The sequence below is a fragment of the Bos javanicus genome, chromosome 7, assembly GCF_032452875.1.
Source record: "Bos javanicus breed banteng chromosome 7, ARS-OSU_banteng_1.0, whole genome shotgun sequence".
Lineage (NCBI taxonomy): Eukaryota > Metazoa > Chordata > Mammalia > Artiodactyla > Bovidae > Bos > Bos javanicus.
The window spans coordinates 62496663-62510006 of NC_083874.1; the positions used below are offsets into that span (position 1 = coordinate 62496663).

The following is a 13344-nucleotide window of genomic DNA, read 5'->3' on the forward strand; positions in this document are numbered from 1 at the left end:
CACACAGTGTATCGAATCACCTGGGAAGGAAGTTTAAGATGCGGGTTTCTAGTCTCACCTTCAACATCCTGGTTTTTCAGCTATGCAGTTGTCTGAGGATCACTAGTAACTCTGGTCAGGGGAGTGGGGGGAGGCATGCTCTGAGCAGTGCTGATCTGGGGGTCGTAATTATGCATCAGATCACTCCCTGCATTAGAATCACCTGGGAGCTTATTAAAAACTATGGGTTCTGGTCAGCAATCCAAAGGGCTGAGGTGTCCACTACCGCCAATCAGCTTCCATGGTGATTCTGAAGTACAGAGACCACTGTCGCATTCCAAGTACCTCAGAGGCAGCACTTAAGTCCCAGAAAGGGAGAGAATTTGCCTGGGTTCCCAGTGAGCTAAAGCTGGCCCAGTAAGAGAACTCAGGTTTCTGGACTCTCCATGTGGGCTCAACATCCTACCATATCCAGGATATCTAACAAACCAAGGGCATGAAGGCAAGCTCCCAGAACATGAGTTCTATTCAGTTCACTGCTGCATCCCCAGTAAAGGGAAAGGTGAGTGCCTGGCACAGGGGAGGGGCTTAATACAGTTTGTTGAGGGAATGGATAATTGATACAGCTGCTTGAAGACCCCTGGGTTCTTCCTTTGGTTTCAAACAAAGGTTATTTATACCAATACTTCCTTTATTGTAATCTCTGAAAATGAGACCTGGCTTCAGATCCCAGCTCTGGCACTTAGTAGCTGTGTGACCATGAGTAAGGAACTTTACTTATTCCTTTGTGCCTTGGTTTCTGTATCTGCAAAATGGGGATGAGAGTTCCTTTCCAGGCTGGTGAAGACGATGAACACAGGATTTTAAGCATAGCAGCCAGCATGCAAGATGGCCCCATGATCTCTTCAGTTTAGTTCAGTTTAGTCACTCAGTCGTGTCCAACTCTTTGCGACCCCATGGACTGCAGCACGCCAGGCCTCCCTGTCCATCACCAACTCCTGGAGTTTATGCAAGCTCATGTCCATTGAGTAGGTGATGCCATCCAACTATCTCATCCTCTGTTGTCCCCTTCTCCTTCCACCTTCAAATCTTTCCCAGTATCAGGGTCTTTTCAAATGAGTCAGTTCTTCACATCAGGTGGCCAAAGTATTGGAGTTTCAGCTTCAGCATCAGTTCTTCCAATGAATATTCAGGATTGATTTCCTTTAGGATGGACTAGTTCGATCTCCTTGCAGTCCAAGGGATTCTCAAGAGTCTTCTCCAACACCATAGATCAAGAGCATCAATTCTTCGGCACTCAGCTTTCTTTATAGTCCAACTCTCACATCCATACATGACTACTGGAAAAACCATAGCCTTGACTAGACGGACCTTTGTTGGCAAAGAAATGTCTCTGCTTTTTAATATGCTGTCTAGGTTGGTCATAACTTTTCTTCCAAGGAGCAAGCATCTTTTAATTTCATGGCTGCAGTCATCATCTGCAGTTATTTTGAAGCCCCCCAAAATAAAGTCTGTCACTGTTTCCCCATCTACTGGCCATGAAGTGATGGGACCAGATGCCATGATCTTGGTTTTCTGAATGTTGAGTTTTAAGACAACTTTTTCACTCTCCTCTTTCGCTTTCATCAAGAGGCTCTTTAGTTCTTCACTTTCTGCCATAAGGGTGGTATCATCTGCATATCTGAGGTTACTGGTATTTCTCCCGGCAATCTTGATTCCAGCTTGTGCTTCATCCAGCCCAGCATTTCTCATGATGTATTCTGTATATAAGTTAAATAAGCAGGGTGACAATATACAGCCTTGATGTACTCCTTTCTCTATTTGGAACCAGTCTGTTGTTCCATGTCCAGTTCTAACTGTTGCTTCCTGACATGCATATAGATTTCTCAGGAGGCAGGTCAGGTGGTGTGGTATTGCCCTCTCTTTAAGAATTTTCCACAGTTTGTGGTGATCCACATAGTCAAAGGCTTTGGCATAGTCAATAAAGCAGATGCTTTTCTGGAACTCTCTTGCTTTTTTGATGATCCAATGGATGTTGGCAATTTGATCTCTGGTTCCTCTGCCTTTTCTAAATCCAGCCTGAACATCTGGAAGTTCACAGTTCACATACTATTGAAGCCTGGCTTGGAGAATTTTGAGCATTACTTTACTAGCGTGTGAGATGACTGCAATTGTGTGGTAGTTTGAGCATTCTTTGGAACTGCCTTTCTTCAGGATTGGGATGAAAACTGACCTTTTCCAGTCCTGAGTTTTCCAAATTTGCTGGCATATCGAGTGCAGCACTTTCACAACATCATCTTTTAGTATCTGAAATAGCTCAACTGGAATTCCATCACCTCCACTAGCTTTGTTCGTAATGATGCTTCCTAAAGCCCACTTGACTTTGCATTCCAGGATGTCTGGCTCTAGGTGAGTGATCACACCATCATGATTATCTGGGTCATGAAGATCTTTTTTGTACAGTTCTTCTGTGTATTCTTGCCACCTCTTCTTAATATCTTCTGCTTCTATTAGGTCCATAACATTTCTTTCCTTTATTATGCCCATCTTTGCATGAAATGTTCTCTTGATATCTCTAATTTTCTTGAAGAGATCTCTAGTCTTTCCCATTCTATTGTTTTTCTCTATTTCTTTACACTGAGCATTGAAGAAGGCTTTCTTATCTCTCTTTGCTATTCTTTGGAACTGTGCATTCAAATGGGTATATCTTTCCTTTTCTCCTTTGCCTTTTGCTTCTCTTCTATGATATCTGCCTCTTGGTATTTATGCCCTTGAGTAGTCTCATCCCACAATGTCTCAAGGTTAGCCTGTATGTCTTGTAGAATATGGCTGAAGTGATGTTAGGGGACCTTGGAGGCTAACTCATAAAAGACATGTGTTGTCTGCCTTACTCTCTCTAGGATCATTCACTCCAGAGGAAACTGGCTGTCATGTCCTAAGGACTCTCAAGCAAACCTATGGAGAGGTGCATACAGGGAGGAACTGAGCCCTTTGGCCAACAGCCATGTGAGGGAGCCCTCTTGGAAGCTGATCCTCCTTCAGAGGGCCACAGCCCTGGACAATATGGTTACCGCACCTCCTGAGAGCCCCTGAGCCAGAAACACCAGTAAACTTCTTCCAGAGTCCTGACTCTCACAAACTGTAAGTTAATGAATATTTGTTGTCTTAAACCACTAAGTTTGGGGGGCAATTAATTAGGAGTGATAGATAACTAGTATGTTAGGTAAAGAGATTGGAGCCTAGTCGTAGGTTCCACTGGGGTAAAAAGTTAGCTATCAGGGACTTTCCTGGTGGCCCAGTGGCTAAGACTCTGCAGTCTCACTGCCAAGGGCTGGGGTTCAATCCCCAGTTGGGGAACTAAACTCTGTGGTGTGGCAAAAAAAAAAAAAAAAAAGAAAGTTAGCTATTCAGATTATTATTGTTATTACTTTATTCCACTTCCCTCTTTTCTATCCCTTCAAAAGAAGAAAAAACAAAAACCTATGGCTACATTTTTCATGGAGTATTTCAAATCTGTTACCTTAATAGGAATTCTGGGCATAGCACTGTATCTTACTGGAAGACCTCAGGCAAAATCCTTGCCCTTAAGGGCCCCAGTTCCCTTATCTAAACCATTAACCAAGTAAGTTTTCTCAGCCTCAGTGCATTTAAGAATCACATCGGGCCTTGGGGACCAGCCAGGTCTGCAGGCTGCCTCAGTGGGCACTGTGGCTCTGGGTGGGCCCTGGGACCCTCCATTTTTATTTTAACCCACTGAGGAGACAGAAGGGTAAGACCACACACCTGAGAAAAACTGGTCTAAATGGCTTCTCAGGCTCTCTCCAAGTCTCAAACCATCTTTGGTTTATCATCATGCTGTACAAGGGAAACTGAGGCCAAGAGTGAAGTACTTCGGTTTTTCAGTGATGAGTTATATAACCATCATTTGCACCATCATTACACAACCAGAAAACCACTATTTTACTGAGGCCAAATCTGCAAAACTTGCCTTAAAGAAAATAGTCTTCCTTTTCTTCTAGTTAAACACATTTGATTCTTTCAGCTAATTTTGTGACTATTCGGCAACAACCACAACAAATTCTGGAAATAAGGATTTCTAGTGAGGACTCCAAAATCTTGCCTTTAACAGGTGGTTCTCAGGAACAGCATCACCTGGGAACATGCCAGAAATGCAGACTCTCATGTCCTACCATCAGGCCTCCTGAATCAGAATCCTCGGTTTTTAACAAGACACCCAGCTCATTCCTGCCCACATAATAGTTTAAGATGCTGCTCCAGCACACAAACTGGCAAACTACAGCCTGCCTGCAACCTGGCTTTGTAAAGTTTTACTGAAACACAGCTAAGCTCATTCATTTACTTTCACACTAGAGGGGCCGAGTTGAGGACCTGTAACAGACCATATGGTTCATGAAGACTTAGATATTTACTGTCTGGCCCTTTAAGAAAAAGTTTGCTGACTCCTGCTCTAGAGTAATTGGTAATCAAGATTAGTCAGTGGGGCGGGGCTTCCCTGGTGGTCCAGTGGTTAAGACTTAGCCTTCTAATGCAGAGGTTGCAGATTCGATCCCTGGTTGGGGAGCTAAGATCCTACAAAACTTACAGCCAAAAAACCAAAACATAAAGCAGAAGCAATATTGTAACAAATTCAATAAAGATTTTAAAAATAGTCCACAACAACAACAACAGATTGGTCAATAGCTTGCATCTGTATACCAATCCAAAGCTTTAATGGGTTTGCAAGACCAACATAAGACCTAAATCTGTTGAGTACCCACTATGTGAAATGCTGTTTATATAGTATCTAAGTCAGTCCCCACCCAGCTTGGAAAGGGAGCTAGTCACCCTACTAAGGAGAAAACTGAGGTTCCAGGGGTTAATTAAGTCACCCAGTCACGTGGTGGGTATATATGGAGGTTGGGACTTGAACTCAGGTTTTCCTGGCTCCAGAGACACCTTGCTGGTTCCAGACTAGCAAATGGGGCTGCAGAAACCCTGAGATAGGGACACCTTGGGAAGGAGCACAAGTTTTTGCTGCCCAAGGACCTAAAGTCAATAGATCTCTAGAGCTTTCTTTTGTTGGCTATGAAGGACAGGTCTCTTTCAATCCTGCACAGTACAGAGGTCAGAAGCCAGCAGACGGGCAATCGTTATTCAGTGCTCTCTTCAGTACCTCTGAGTTGCAAAAGCAAATGTGGGGGTTGTGGAAAGCCTCCTTAATGAGTAGAGTAATCCGTTCTTTACAGAGAATCCTAGGACTGGCCCCACCACTGAAGGCTTGACTTTGCACAGAGCCAGCCCCTCAGCGCCTCTGCTCTGCTACCTATAAAACAGTTTCTGTAAAGAAGATGAAAAAGCCCAGTCATCTGTACAATCCTTTAATAGAATCTCAGAACTGGAAGGGCGGGAATGGAATGGAGTCATACTATCCAGACGCCTCCCAGAGGCGAAATGCTTTCTCAAATATCCAGAATATTCAGTCTTTGAACACCTTAATGATTGGAAATTTACTAATATTAGAGTGCCTACTATGTGCCAGGCATTGTCCATGCATGTCTTTGTTTAATCACAACAACCCCACAAGATAGGCCTTAGTATTGTCACTTCTTGACAGCTGAGGTTAGGTCACTCACTCAGGGTGACAGAGAACAGCCACTGTGGTCCTTGTTAACACAGGGTTGAAACCTGCCTGCTGTAGTTCTACCCAATTTGTTCTAGGTCTACACAAGAGCTACCATTCCTTCAGGACTATGTCAGTGGCTGAGCTATGAATTTTACTGGCACTTTTTTCCTGTTACTACTAATGACAGTCCTATGAGGTTGCAGTTTTTAATCCCCATTGTATGCTGAGGAAATCAAGGGACAGAAAGGTAAAGCAGTGTGTCTAAAGTCACCAGCTGGCAAGGGTGGGGGTTGGGGCACAGATTTTTCAAAGGAGTTTCAGAGATTCCAAGTGTTTGTGTGAGAAACCTTTCAGGTGACTCATTGTTCCCTTTCTGGCTTTGGTGTGAGTCCCTTGATTAATACCCTTCTTCCTTCAGCTGTTCATCTCATGATAATACTGCCAAGTGCCCTCTTCATTCTGATCATCCACTCTGGTGGGTCTTTTGTCAAAATCTCCAGAAGTATAAAAAAATAAATGCCCAGAATTTAACGTAGAATAGAGCCACCCTCAAGCTGGCTTTTCCCTCATGCCACCCAGCCACCGAAACCTGGTAGCCTCCACTATCCCAGACCCAGAATGATTAGTGTTGTTCTCTGACACTGTCACAGGCAGATTTGCTCAACTCGGAGGGCTGGTTCTCTCAGGTTCTTTGTTCATACTTTGGGTTGTCTGAGGATTTGTCTCAAGGTGCCTGGCAAGACCCAAGGGAAATGACACTTGAGATGTTTGTAACCTGGCCCGGAGGAGCCTCTGGCTCACCTGTCAGCTCCCCAAAGCTAGGCTGCTAAGACACAGGGCATCTCTGGGATACCTCTAGGTACCCACTTGGAGCAGAGCCATAAAATCAGGCAACCCTGGGGAAAAGTGTTAAGCACCACAAGACACCAGCCAAGAGCCCCGAGATCAGATCAGGAACAGAACTTCCTCCCAAGCCAGCATGACTACTTTTATTGAGCAATTATCATGTGAGTTCAGGAGAGACTTGGACCCTGAAGATTAGAGGCTTAATCTGAGTGCACCCATTTCTCAACACCACCCTGAATAAATTAGTGGACCTTGTTTTGTAATCTGAAAAAGGCCTTAATTTTTTACCTACAAAATGAGACCACGAGACTGAGTCAGTTGCAAAGGTGCCCTAAGACCTGCTCTGCCCATCCCAAACTCTGCCACTGAGCAACTGGTGACTTTGGGCAGGACCCCGAACCTCTCTGGAGCCCATGGGTTCAGGTTCATTAAGTGACCGGTAGGAAAGGTTGAAAGCACTCTCTCCATTCAGCACGGCCCAACTTGAAACTCAAGAGTGGGCAGGGGAAGGGAAGAAAAACACAGATCTCTGAACATCCGTCCTATATGGGAGGCAAAAGCCACCGCAAACCCCTCTTTCAGGCCAGCTCCGCCGGAAGAGGCATCCAGGTGGGACACCAACTCCCTCCCTGTGTGATCTCTGCGACTCCCTGCCCCTATTGGGGTGGTCTCAGTTTCGCCGTCTATGCCTGAAAGGTTTAGGCTTGTAATCGCATGAAGGCTAGGAGCTTCCATATGCTGAAGCCTGACTCCCAGATAAAATTCTTTTTGGGATCCGATTTTCTGGAGGGTCGCAGAAGCTGGGGGGAGCTAGGTGGGAGGGGCAAGAAGTGAGGCGACAGTTTCGGCCGCTGCCAGAGCCCTTGAAGAGGGACGTCTGACCCAACGGCGGTGCAAACGAGCAAGCTGGAGGCCGCGGTTCTGCGCGGGGCGGGGACGGCGCGACCACTTACCGGCATGATTGAGGAGGAGGTGGTGGCTGCGGCGGTGACTACGCCTCCACCGGCTCTGAGCGCTGACGCGGCCACGCTTCCGGGTGTGCACGCCACAGGAGCCGCCTTCTGGCCCCGGCCCCGCCCCCTCCGGTCCTGGCCCCGCCCCCTCTGGCCTTGCGGGCTGGCAGCCACCTGAAGGCCGTTGGCCTCTCCGCTGACTTCCGGCCAGCACGGGGCCCCTGGACGCCAGCCACGTCTGCGCTAGGCCGTGGGAGGGACAGCTCGGCTAGCTTGCCTTGTTGGTTGGCCATTTTTAGAACGCCTGCTCGGTGTCAGGCTGATATTAGGGGCTGGGAAGGCCGGGCCCCCCGCTGTGAACAGGCCAGACACAGCCTCCACCCCACCCCCGTCCCTCCCTAGAGGGACAATCTCAGTTACTTACTTAGTATTTGCTGATTGCCAGCCGTGGGGCGGCACTATGCTAGGCATCCAAGATGCACTAATGAAAAAGACACAGCCTAGCAGGGAGCCAGGGAAGCAAGAGGATCATGCAGGACAATACAAGTGTTAAAGGAGCTTGTGCCTTTGGAGCCATGAAAGGATCTCTCGCTCAGACTGTAGAGGATGGGGACGGTTCATGAAGAGAGGAGGCTTGCAGAGGAGGAAGTCTTGCTTCATCTCAAGATGGAAGATGGACCCATTGGGAAGGAAGGAGACAGAACAGCATGTAAAAGTTGAAAGGGGGACGTCCCTGGTGGTCTAGTGGTTAAGAACCTGCTTTGCAAGAAGATGTGTGCGCTCAGTCCTGTCTAACGTCTTTGCAACCCCATGGACTGTTGACTGTTAAGTCCACCAAGCTTAAGTGTCCACAGTCAAATAAGTATTAAAGTTGAAAGGCATTAGAGGGCATGCCTTGGGAGGCCGAGATATTTAGACTGAGAGGCAGGCACAGAAAGAGATGGGGAAACAAGCTACAAAGACATGAGACCCATATCCATGAGTGAAGACACACAGAGGCAGAGAAGTTCTAGTATCTTACAAAGAGGTGTACCAAGACCCAGAACTTCACACACACACACAGAGTACCAGGCTGGTTCTATCCTTGTAATATCCAAGGGGCTCCACCATCCAAGTTAGTAGTGTCAAAGTTCTCTCACCAGTCAAACTGCTTGGAGAGCTTATTAAAAACTCAGATTTCTAGTCCTTTCCTTAGATATACTGTCCCTTAGTTTCCAGGTGCACTTATAGTCTCCTTCCTCCTTCTGGTTTTGGGGAACCACGTTGAACACAACTGTTTTTTTCTGCTATGCTGCACAGCATTCAGGATCTTAGATCTCTGACCAGGGATCGAATCTGTGCCCCCTGCAGTGGAACCACAGAGTCTTAGAAACTGGACTGCCAGAGAAGTACCAAACTATAGTTTCGGTACATACATGGAACCCTTTTGAGAAAGTGCTGGTTGTTGATTTATTGTCTCAGTTCCAATTCAACCTTTTTGCCTGCTTGTGAAAATCTGAACCATTTAAACATTGTTTTATTGCCTAATGGTATGATATTAAGCATTGTCAATAAAGACCCTGGAGAGATACTGGAGGAGAAAAGGTTTTCCTTTCTGATTCTGGTGTGCTCATTCTCCAGGCTCTTGCAGTATGTGTAATTGGTCTCTGCTTAGCTTCTGAGGTGGAGAAGGCAATGGCACCCCACTCCAGTACTCTTGCCTGGAAAATCCCATGGACAGAGGAGCCTGGTAGGCTGTAGTCCATGGGGTCGCTAAGAGTACGACACGACTGAGCGACTTCACTTTCACTTTTCACTTTAACGCACTGGAGAAGGAAATGGCAACCCACTCCAGTGTTCTTGCCTGGAGAATCCCAGGGACGGGGGAGCCTGGTGGGCTGCCGTCTATGGGATCACACAGAGTCAGATAAGACTGAAGTGACTTAGCATAGCATAGCTTCTGAGGATGACTTCCCCAGCACCAGGCTCCTGCTGTGTAAGGGACCAGCAGGACCTAGCAGCCAGCAGCTCCCCCCAGGACCTACCCTGCTTATGTGCTTTCATACAGTAACTGGGGTGAGATGATTTTCTATGAATAGCTTTCTCCAGCATCCTAGTGGATAGTTTTCCAGCCTATAGGGTGAATTTCTAGCACATTCCACCAGCATGGTACCATAGCCACTCCTCTGCCATTCACAAGGGCTGGAGCTTAGCCTGGGTGTGTGGGGTGCAGGATTCTTCATTGGGTACAACCATTGTACTATTTTAGCCCTATAGCCAGTGGATGTGCCCCAAATCTGCTACTCCTTTATTCTTTCAAGTTCTCTTTACTTCTCAGTGGCCAGTCCCTCTTTACTCATGTTAGTTGCTCAATCATGTCTGAGTCTCTTCAACCCCAGGCTCCTGTCATGAAATTCTCCAGGCAAGAATGCTGGAGTGGTCAGCCATTTCTCTGAGAATATTTTATCAATTGCCGAAAAAATAAGAATAGGAGCATCTTGGATGATTTCATTAATAATTTAAATAGATTTCTATTTACATTAATTTATACTGATCTTATATCCCACACAAATATATTCAAAATTTTGTATCTCATACATTGTTATTAGATGTCTATCAGTTCAGTTCAGTTCAGTCACTCAGTCAGTCATGTCTGACTCTTTGCGACCCCATGAATTTCAGCACTCCAGGCCCACCTGTCCATCACCAATTCCCAGAGTTCACTCAAACTCATGTCCATCGAGTCGGTGATAACATCCAGCCATCTCATCCTCTGTCGTCCCCTTCTCCTCCTGCCCCCAATCCCTCCCAGCATTAGAGTCTTTTCCAATGAGTCAAATCTTTGCATGAGGTGGCCAAAGTATTGGAGTTTCAGCTTTAGCATCATTCCTTCCAAAGAACACCCAGGACTGGTTGGATCTCCTTGCAGTCCAAGGGACTCTCAAGAGTCTTCTCCAGCACCACAGTTCAAAAGCATCAATTCTTCAGCGCTCAGCCTTCTTCACAGTCCAACTCTCACATCCATACACAACCACTGGAAAAACCATAGCCCTGACTAGACGGACCTTTGTTGGCAAAGTAATGTCTCTGCTTTTGAATATGCTATCTAGGTTGGTCTTAACTTTTCTTCCAAGGAGTAAGCATCTTTTAATTTCATGGCTGCAGTCACCATCTGCAGTTATTTTGGAGCCCCCCAAAATAAAGTCAGCCACTGTTTCCCCATCTATTTCCCATGAAGTGATGGGACCAGATGCCATGATCCTCATTTTCTGAATGTTGAGCTTTAAGCCAACTTTTTCACTCTCCTCTTTCACTTTCATCAAGAGGCTTTTTAGTTCCTCTTTACTTTCTGCTATAAGGGTGGTGTCATCTGCATATCTGAGGTTATTGATATTTCTCCCGGCAGTCTTGATTCCAGCTTGTGCTTCTTCCAGCCCAGCGTTTCTCATTATGTATTCTGTATATAAGTTAAATAAGCAGGGTGACAATATACAGCCTTGACGTACTCCTTTTCCTATTTGTCTATAGGACATTAGAAAAACTGGCAAAAAGATATCATTACTAAATTTCAAAAAGTGGAATTCCTTTTTGTGTGATTCAGTTATACATATTCTGTGTATCATTCTTATCCTTTACAATAGTATAGGCAATTTTTATTTCCTTTTTGAAACTTTCCTTTGTCACATTTTAATTTAAAAATTTTTTCTTTGTTTTGGCTGTGCTGGGTCTTTGCTGCCTGGGCTTTCTCTAGTTGCAGCAAGTGGAGGCTACTCTAGTTATGTTATGCAGGCTTCTCATTGTGGTGGCTTAAGTTGGTGCGGCTCACAGGCTCTAGAGCTCAGGCTCAGTAGTTGTGCGCATAGACTTAGTTGCCCTGCAGCATGTGGAATCTTCCAGGACCAGGGATCAAACTGTGTCCCCTCCGTTGGCAGGCAAATTCTTAACCCGTGGACCACCAGGGAAGCCCTTGCCATATTTTCTATAAGGAAAATATATTAAAAAATCACAGGGAAAAATATTTTTAAAAAGCAGACTTCGGGAATTCTGAGTTTCAGACTGCCCAATAATCTCATTACTAGCCTTCTCAACTTGGGTAAGTCACTTCATCACAAGCCAGTGGGCCTGGGAAGTGGGCCCTTTCTGACTGTTGGGAGGATAGGAATGTATAGACTATAGTCACGTGTAGTGGTGGGTGGAATCAAGGTTGCCAGGAGAAATATCAATAACCTCAGATATACAGATGACACCACCCTTATGGCTTAAAGTGAAGAAGAACTAAAGAGCCTCTTGATGAAAGTGAAAGAGGAGAGTGAAAAAGTTAGCTTAAAACTCAACATTCAGAAAACTAAGATCATGGCATCTGGTCCCATCACTTCATGGGAAATAGATGGGGAAACAGTGGAAACAGTATATTCTGGGCTCCAATATAGCTGCAGGTGGTGATTGAAGCCATGAAATTAAAAGACGCTTACTCCTTGGAAGGAAGTTATGACCAACCTAGATAGTATATTAAAAAGCAGAGACATTACTTTGTTAACAAAGGTCTGTCTAGTTAAGGCTATGGTTTTTCCATTGGTTGTGTATGGATGTGAGAGTTGGACTATAAAGAATGCTGAGTGCCGAAGAATTGATGTTTTTGAACTGTGGTGCTGGAGAAGACTCTTGAGAGTCCCTTGGACTGCAAGGAGATCCAACCAGTCCATCCTAAAGGAGATGAGTCCTGGATGTTCATTGGAAGGACTGATGTTGAAGCTGAAACTCCAATACTTTGGCCACCTGATACAAAGAACTGACTCACTAGAAAAGACTCGGATGCTGGGAAGGATTGAAGGTGGGAGGAGAAGGGGACGACAGAGGATGAGATGGCTTGATGGCAGCACTGACTCGATGGACATGAGTTTGGGTGGACTCTGGGAGTTGGTGATGGACAGGGAAGCCCGGCGTGCTGCGGTTCATGGGGTCCCAGAGTTGGACACAATTGAGCGACTGAACTGAACTGAGTGGTGGGTGGGTTCTCAGACATTAATTGGTGCTTTCTTCCAGGAATACCCTACCCTAAACTCCACCTACTGGAGTGACCCTATGGCAGATACTGGGGTTTGTCTGTGTCTGTTAAAGTTGCTCACGTGTGTCCAACTCTTTGCCCGCCAGTCTACAGGCTGGAATACTGGAGTGGGTAAGCCTTTCCCTTTTCCAGGGTATCTTCCCAATCCAGGGATAGAACTGGGGTCTCCTGCATTGCAGGCAGATTCTTGACCAGCTGAGCTACCAAGGAAGCCCTACCCTGGGGTTAAGCTTTGCAAAGAGAAACTTTTGTAGCTGCTGTTTACTCCCTCTAGTAGACCAAGTGTCTATTTTCTGTGTTATAATAAAGGTATGCACTAGCTGCTTCATTGCTTTATCCACTGAGGAACACGTAGCCTAGATTCAAAGGTTCTGAGCTGAAAGGGCCTGCAGAGAAGCCCAGGCATGAGAAGAGAGGGGGTACAAAGCCAATATATCTCGGGCTGCAGGCTTGGGAGGGGGAGCCTAGCATCTGGCAAAGTTTCAAACTGACTCAATCTGGCCTGTAGACATATTTTATTCAGTTCCAAAAGTGTTCAAAACATTTTTGGAGTAGCTAACCACATTTAAGAACACTGAGTGTGGTTGAACAACATTGTGAATGTACTTCATGCTACTGAATTTTAAATTTTAAAATGGTCGGATTGGTAAATTTTATGTTCTGTGTATTTTACCACAATTAAAAACAAATCTACTTAAAAAAAATCTACTTGTAGAATGGCATGTAAAATTAGTTGCTTCTTTGTTACAAGAACTGAGAAGCATTTTTGGGGGGTGGGGGGCGCTGTGCTAGGTCTTTGTTACTGTGCGTGGGCTTTCTTTAGCTGCGGTGAGCAGGGGTTGCTCTCTGATTGCAGTGCGAGAGCTTCTCATGGCAGTAGCTCCTCTTGTTGCAGACAG

At 45.7% G+C, this 13344-nt stretch overlaps 1 protein-coding gene across 4 annotated transcripts in view; it reads right to left on the reverse strand.

The window, feature by feature from the left end:
• ATOX1 (antioxidant 1 copper chaperone) overlaps nucleotides 1–7539 on the reverse strand; it is a 50794-nt gene extending 43255 nt beyond the window's left edge. For 3 of the 4 annotated variants that reach the window (XM_061424107.1, XM_061424108.1, XM_061424106.1), the window contains exon 1: nucleotides 7402–7512. In XM_061424107.1, the coding sequence (XP_061280091.1) occupies nucleotides 7402–7407 (6 nt within the window). In that variant the 5' untranslated portion in view covers nucleotides 7408–7512. Of the gene's footprint in view, nucleotides 1–7401 lie in introns of all 4 variants that reach the window. The other variant, XR_009737662.1, reaches the window with a different exon arrangement.
• Between the last annotated feature and the right edge of the window lie 5805 nt (nucleotides 7540–13344).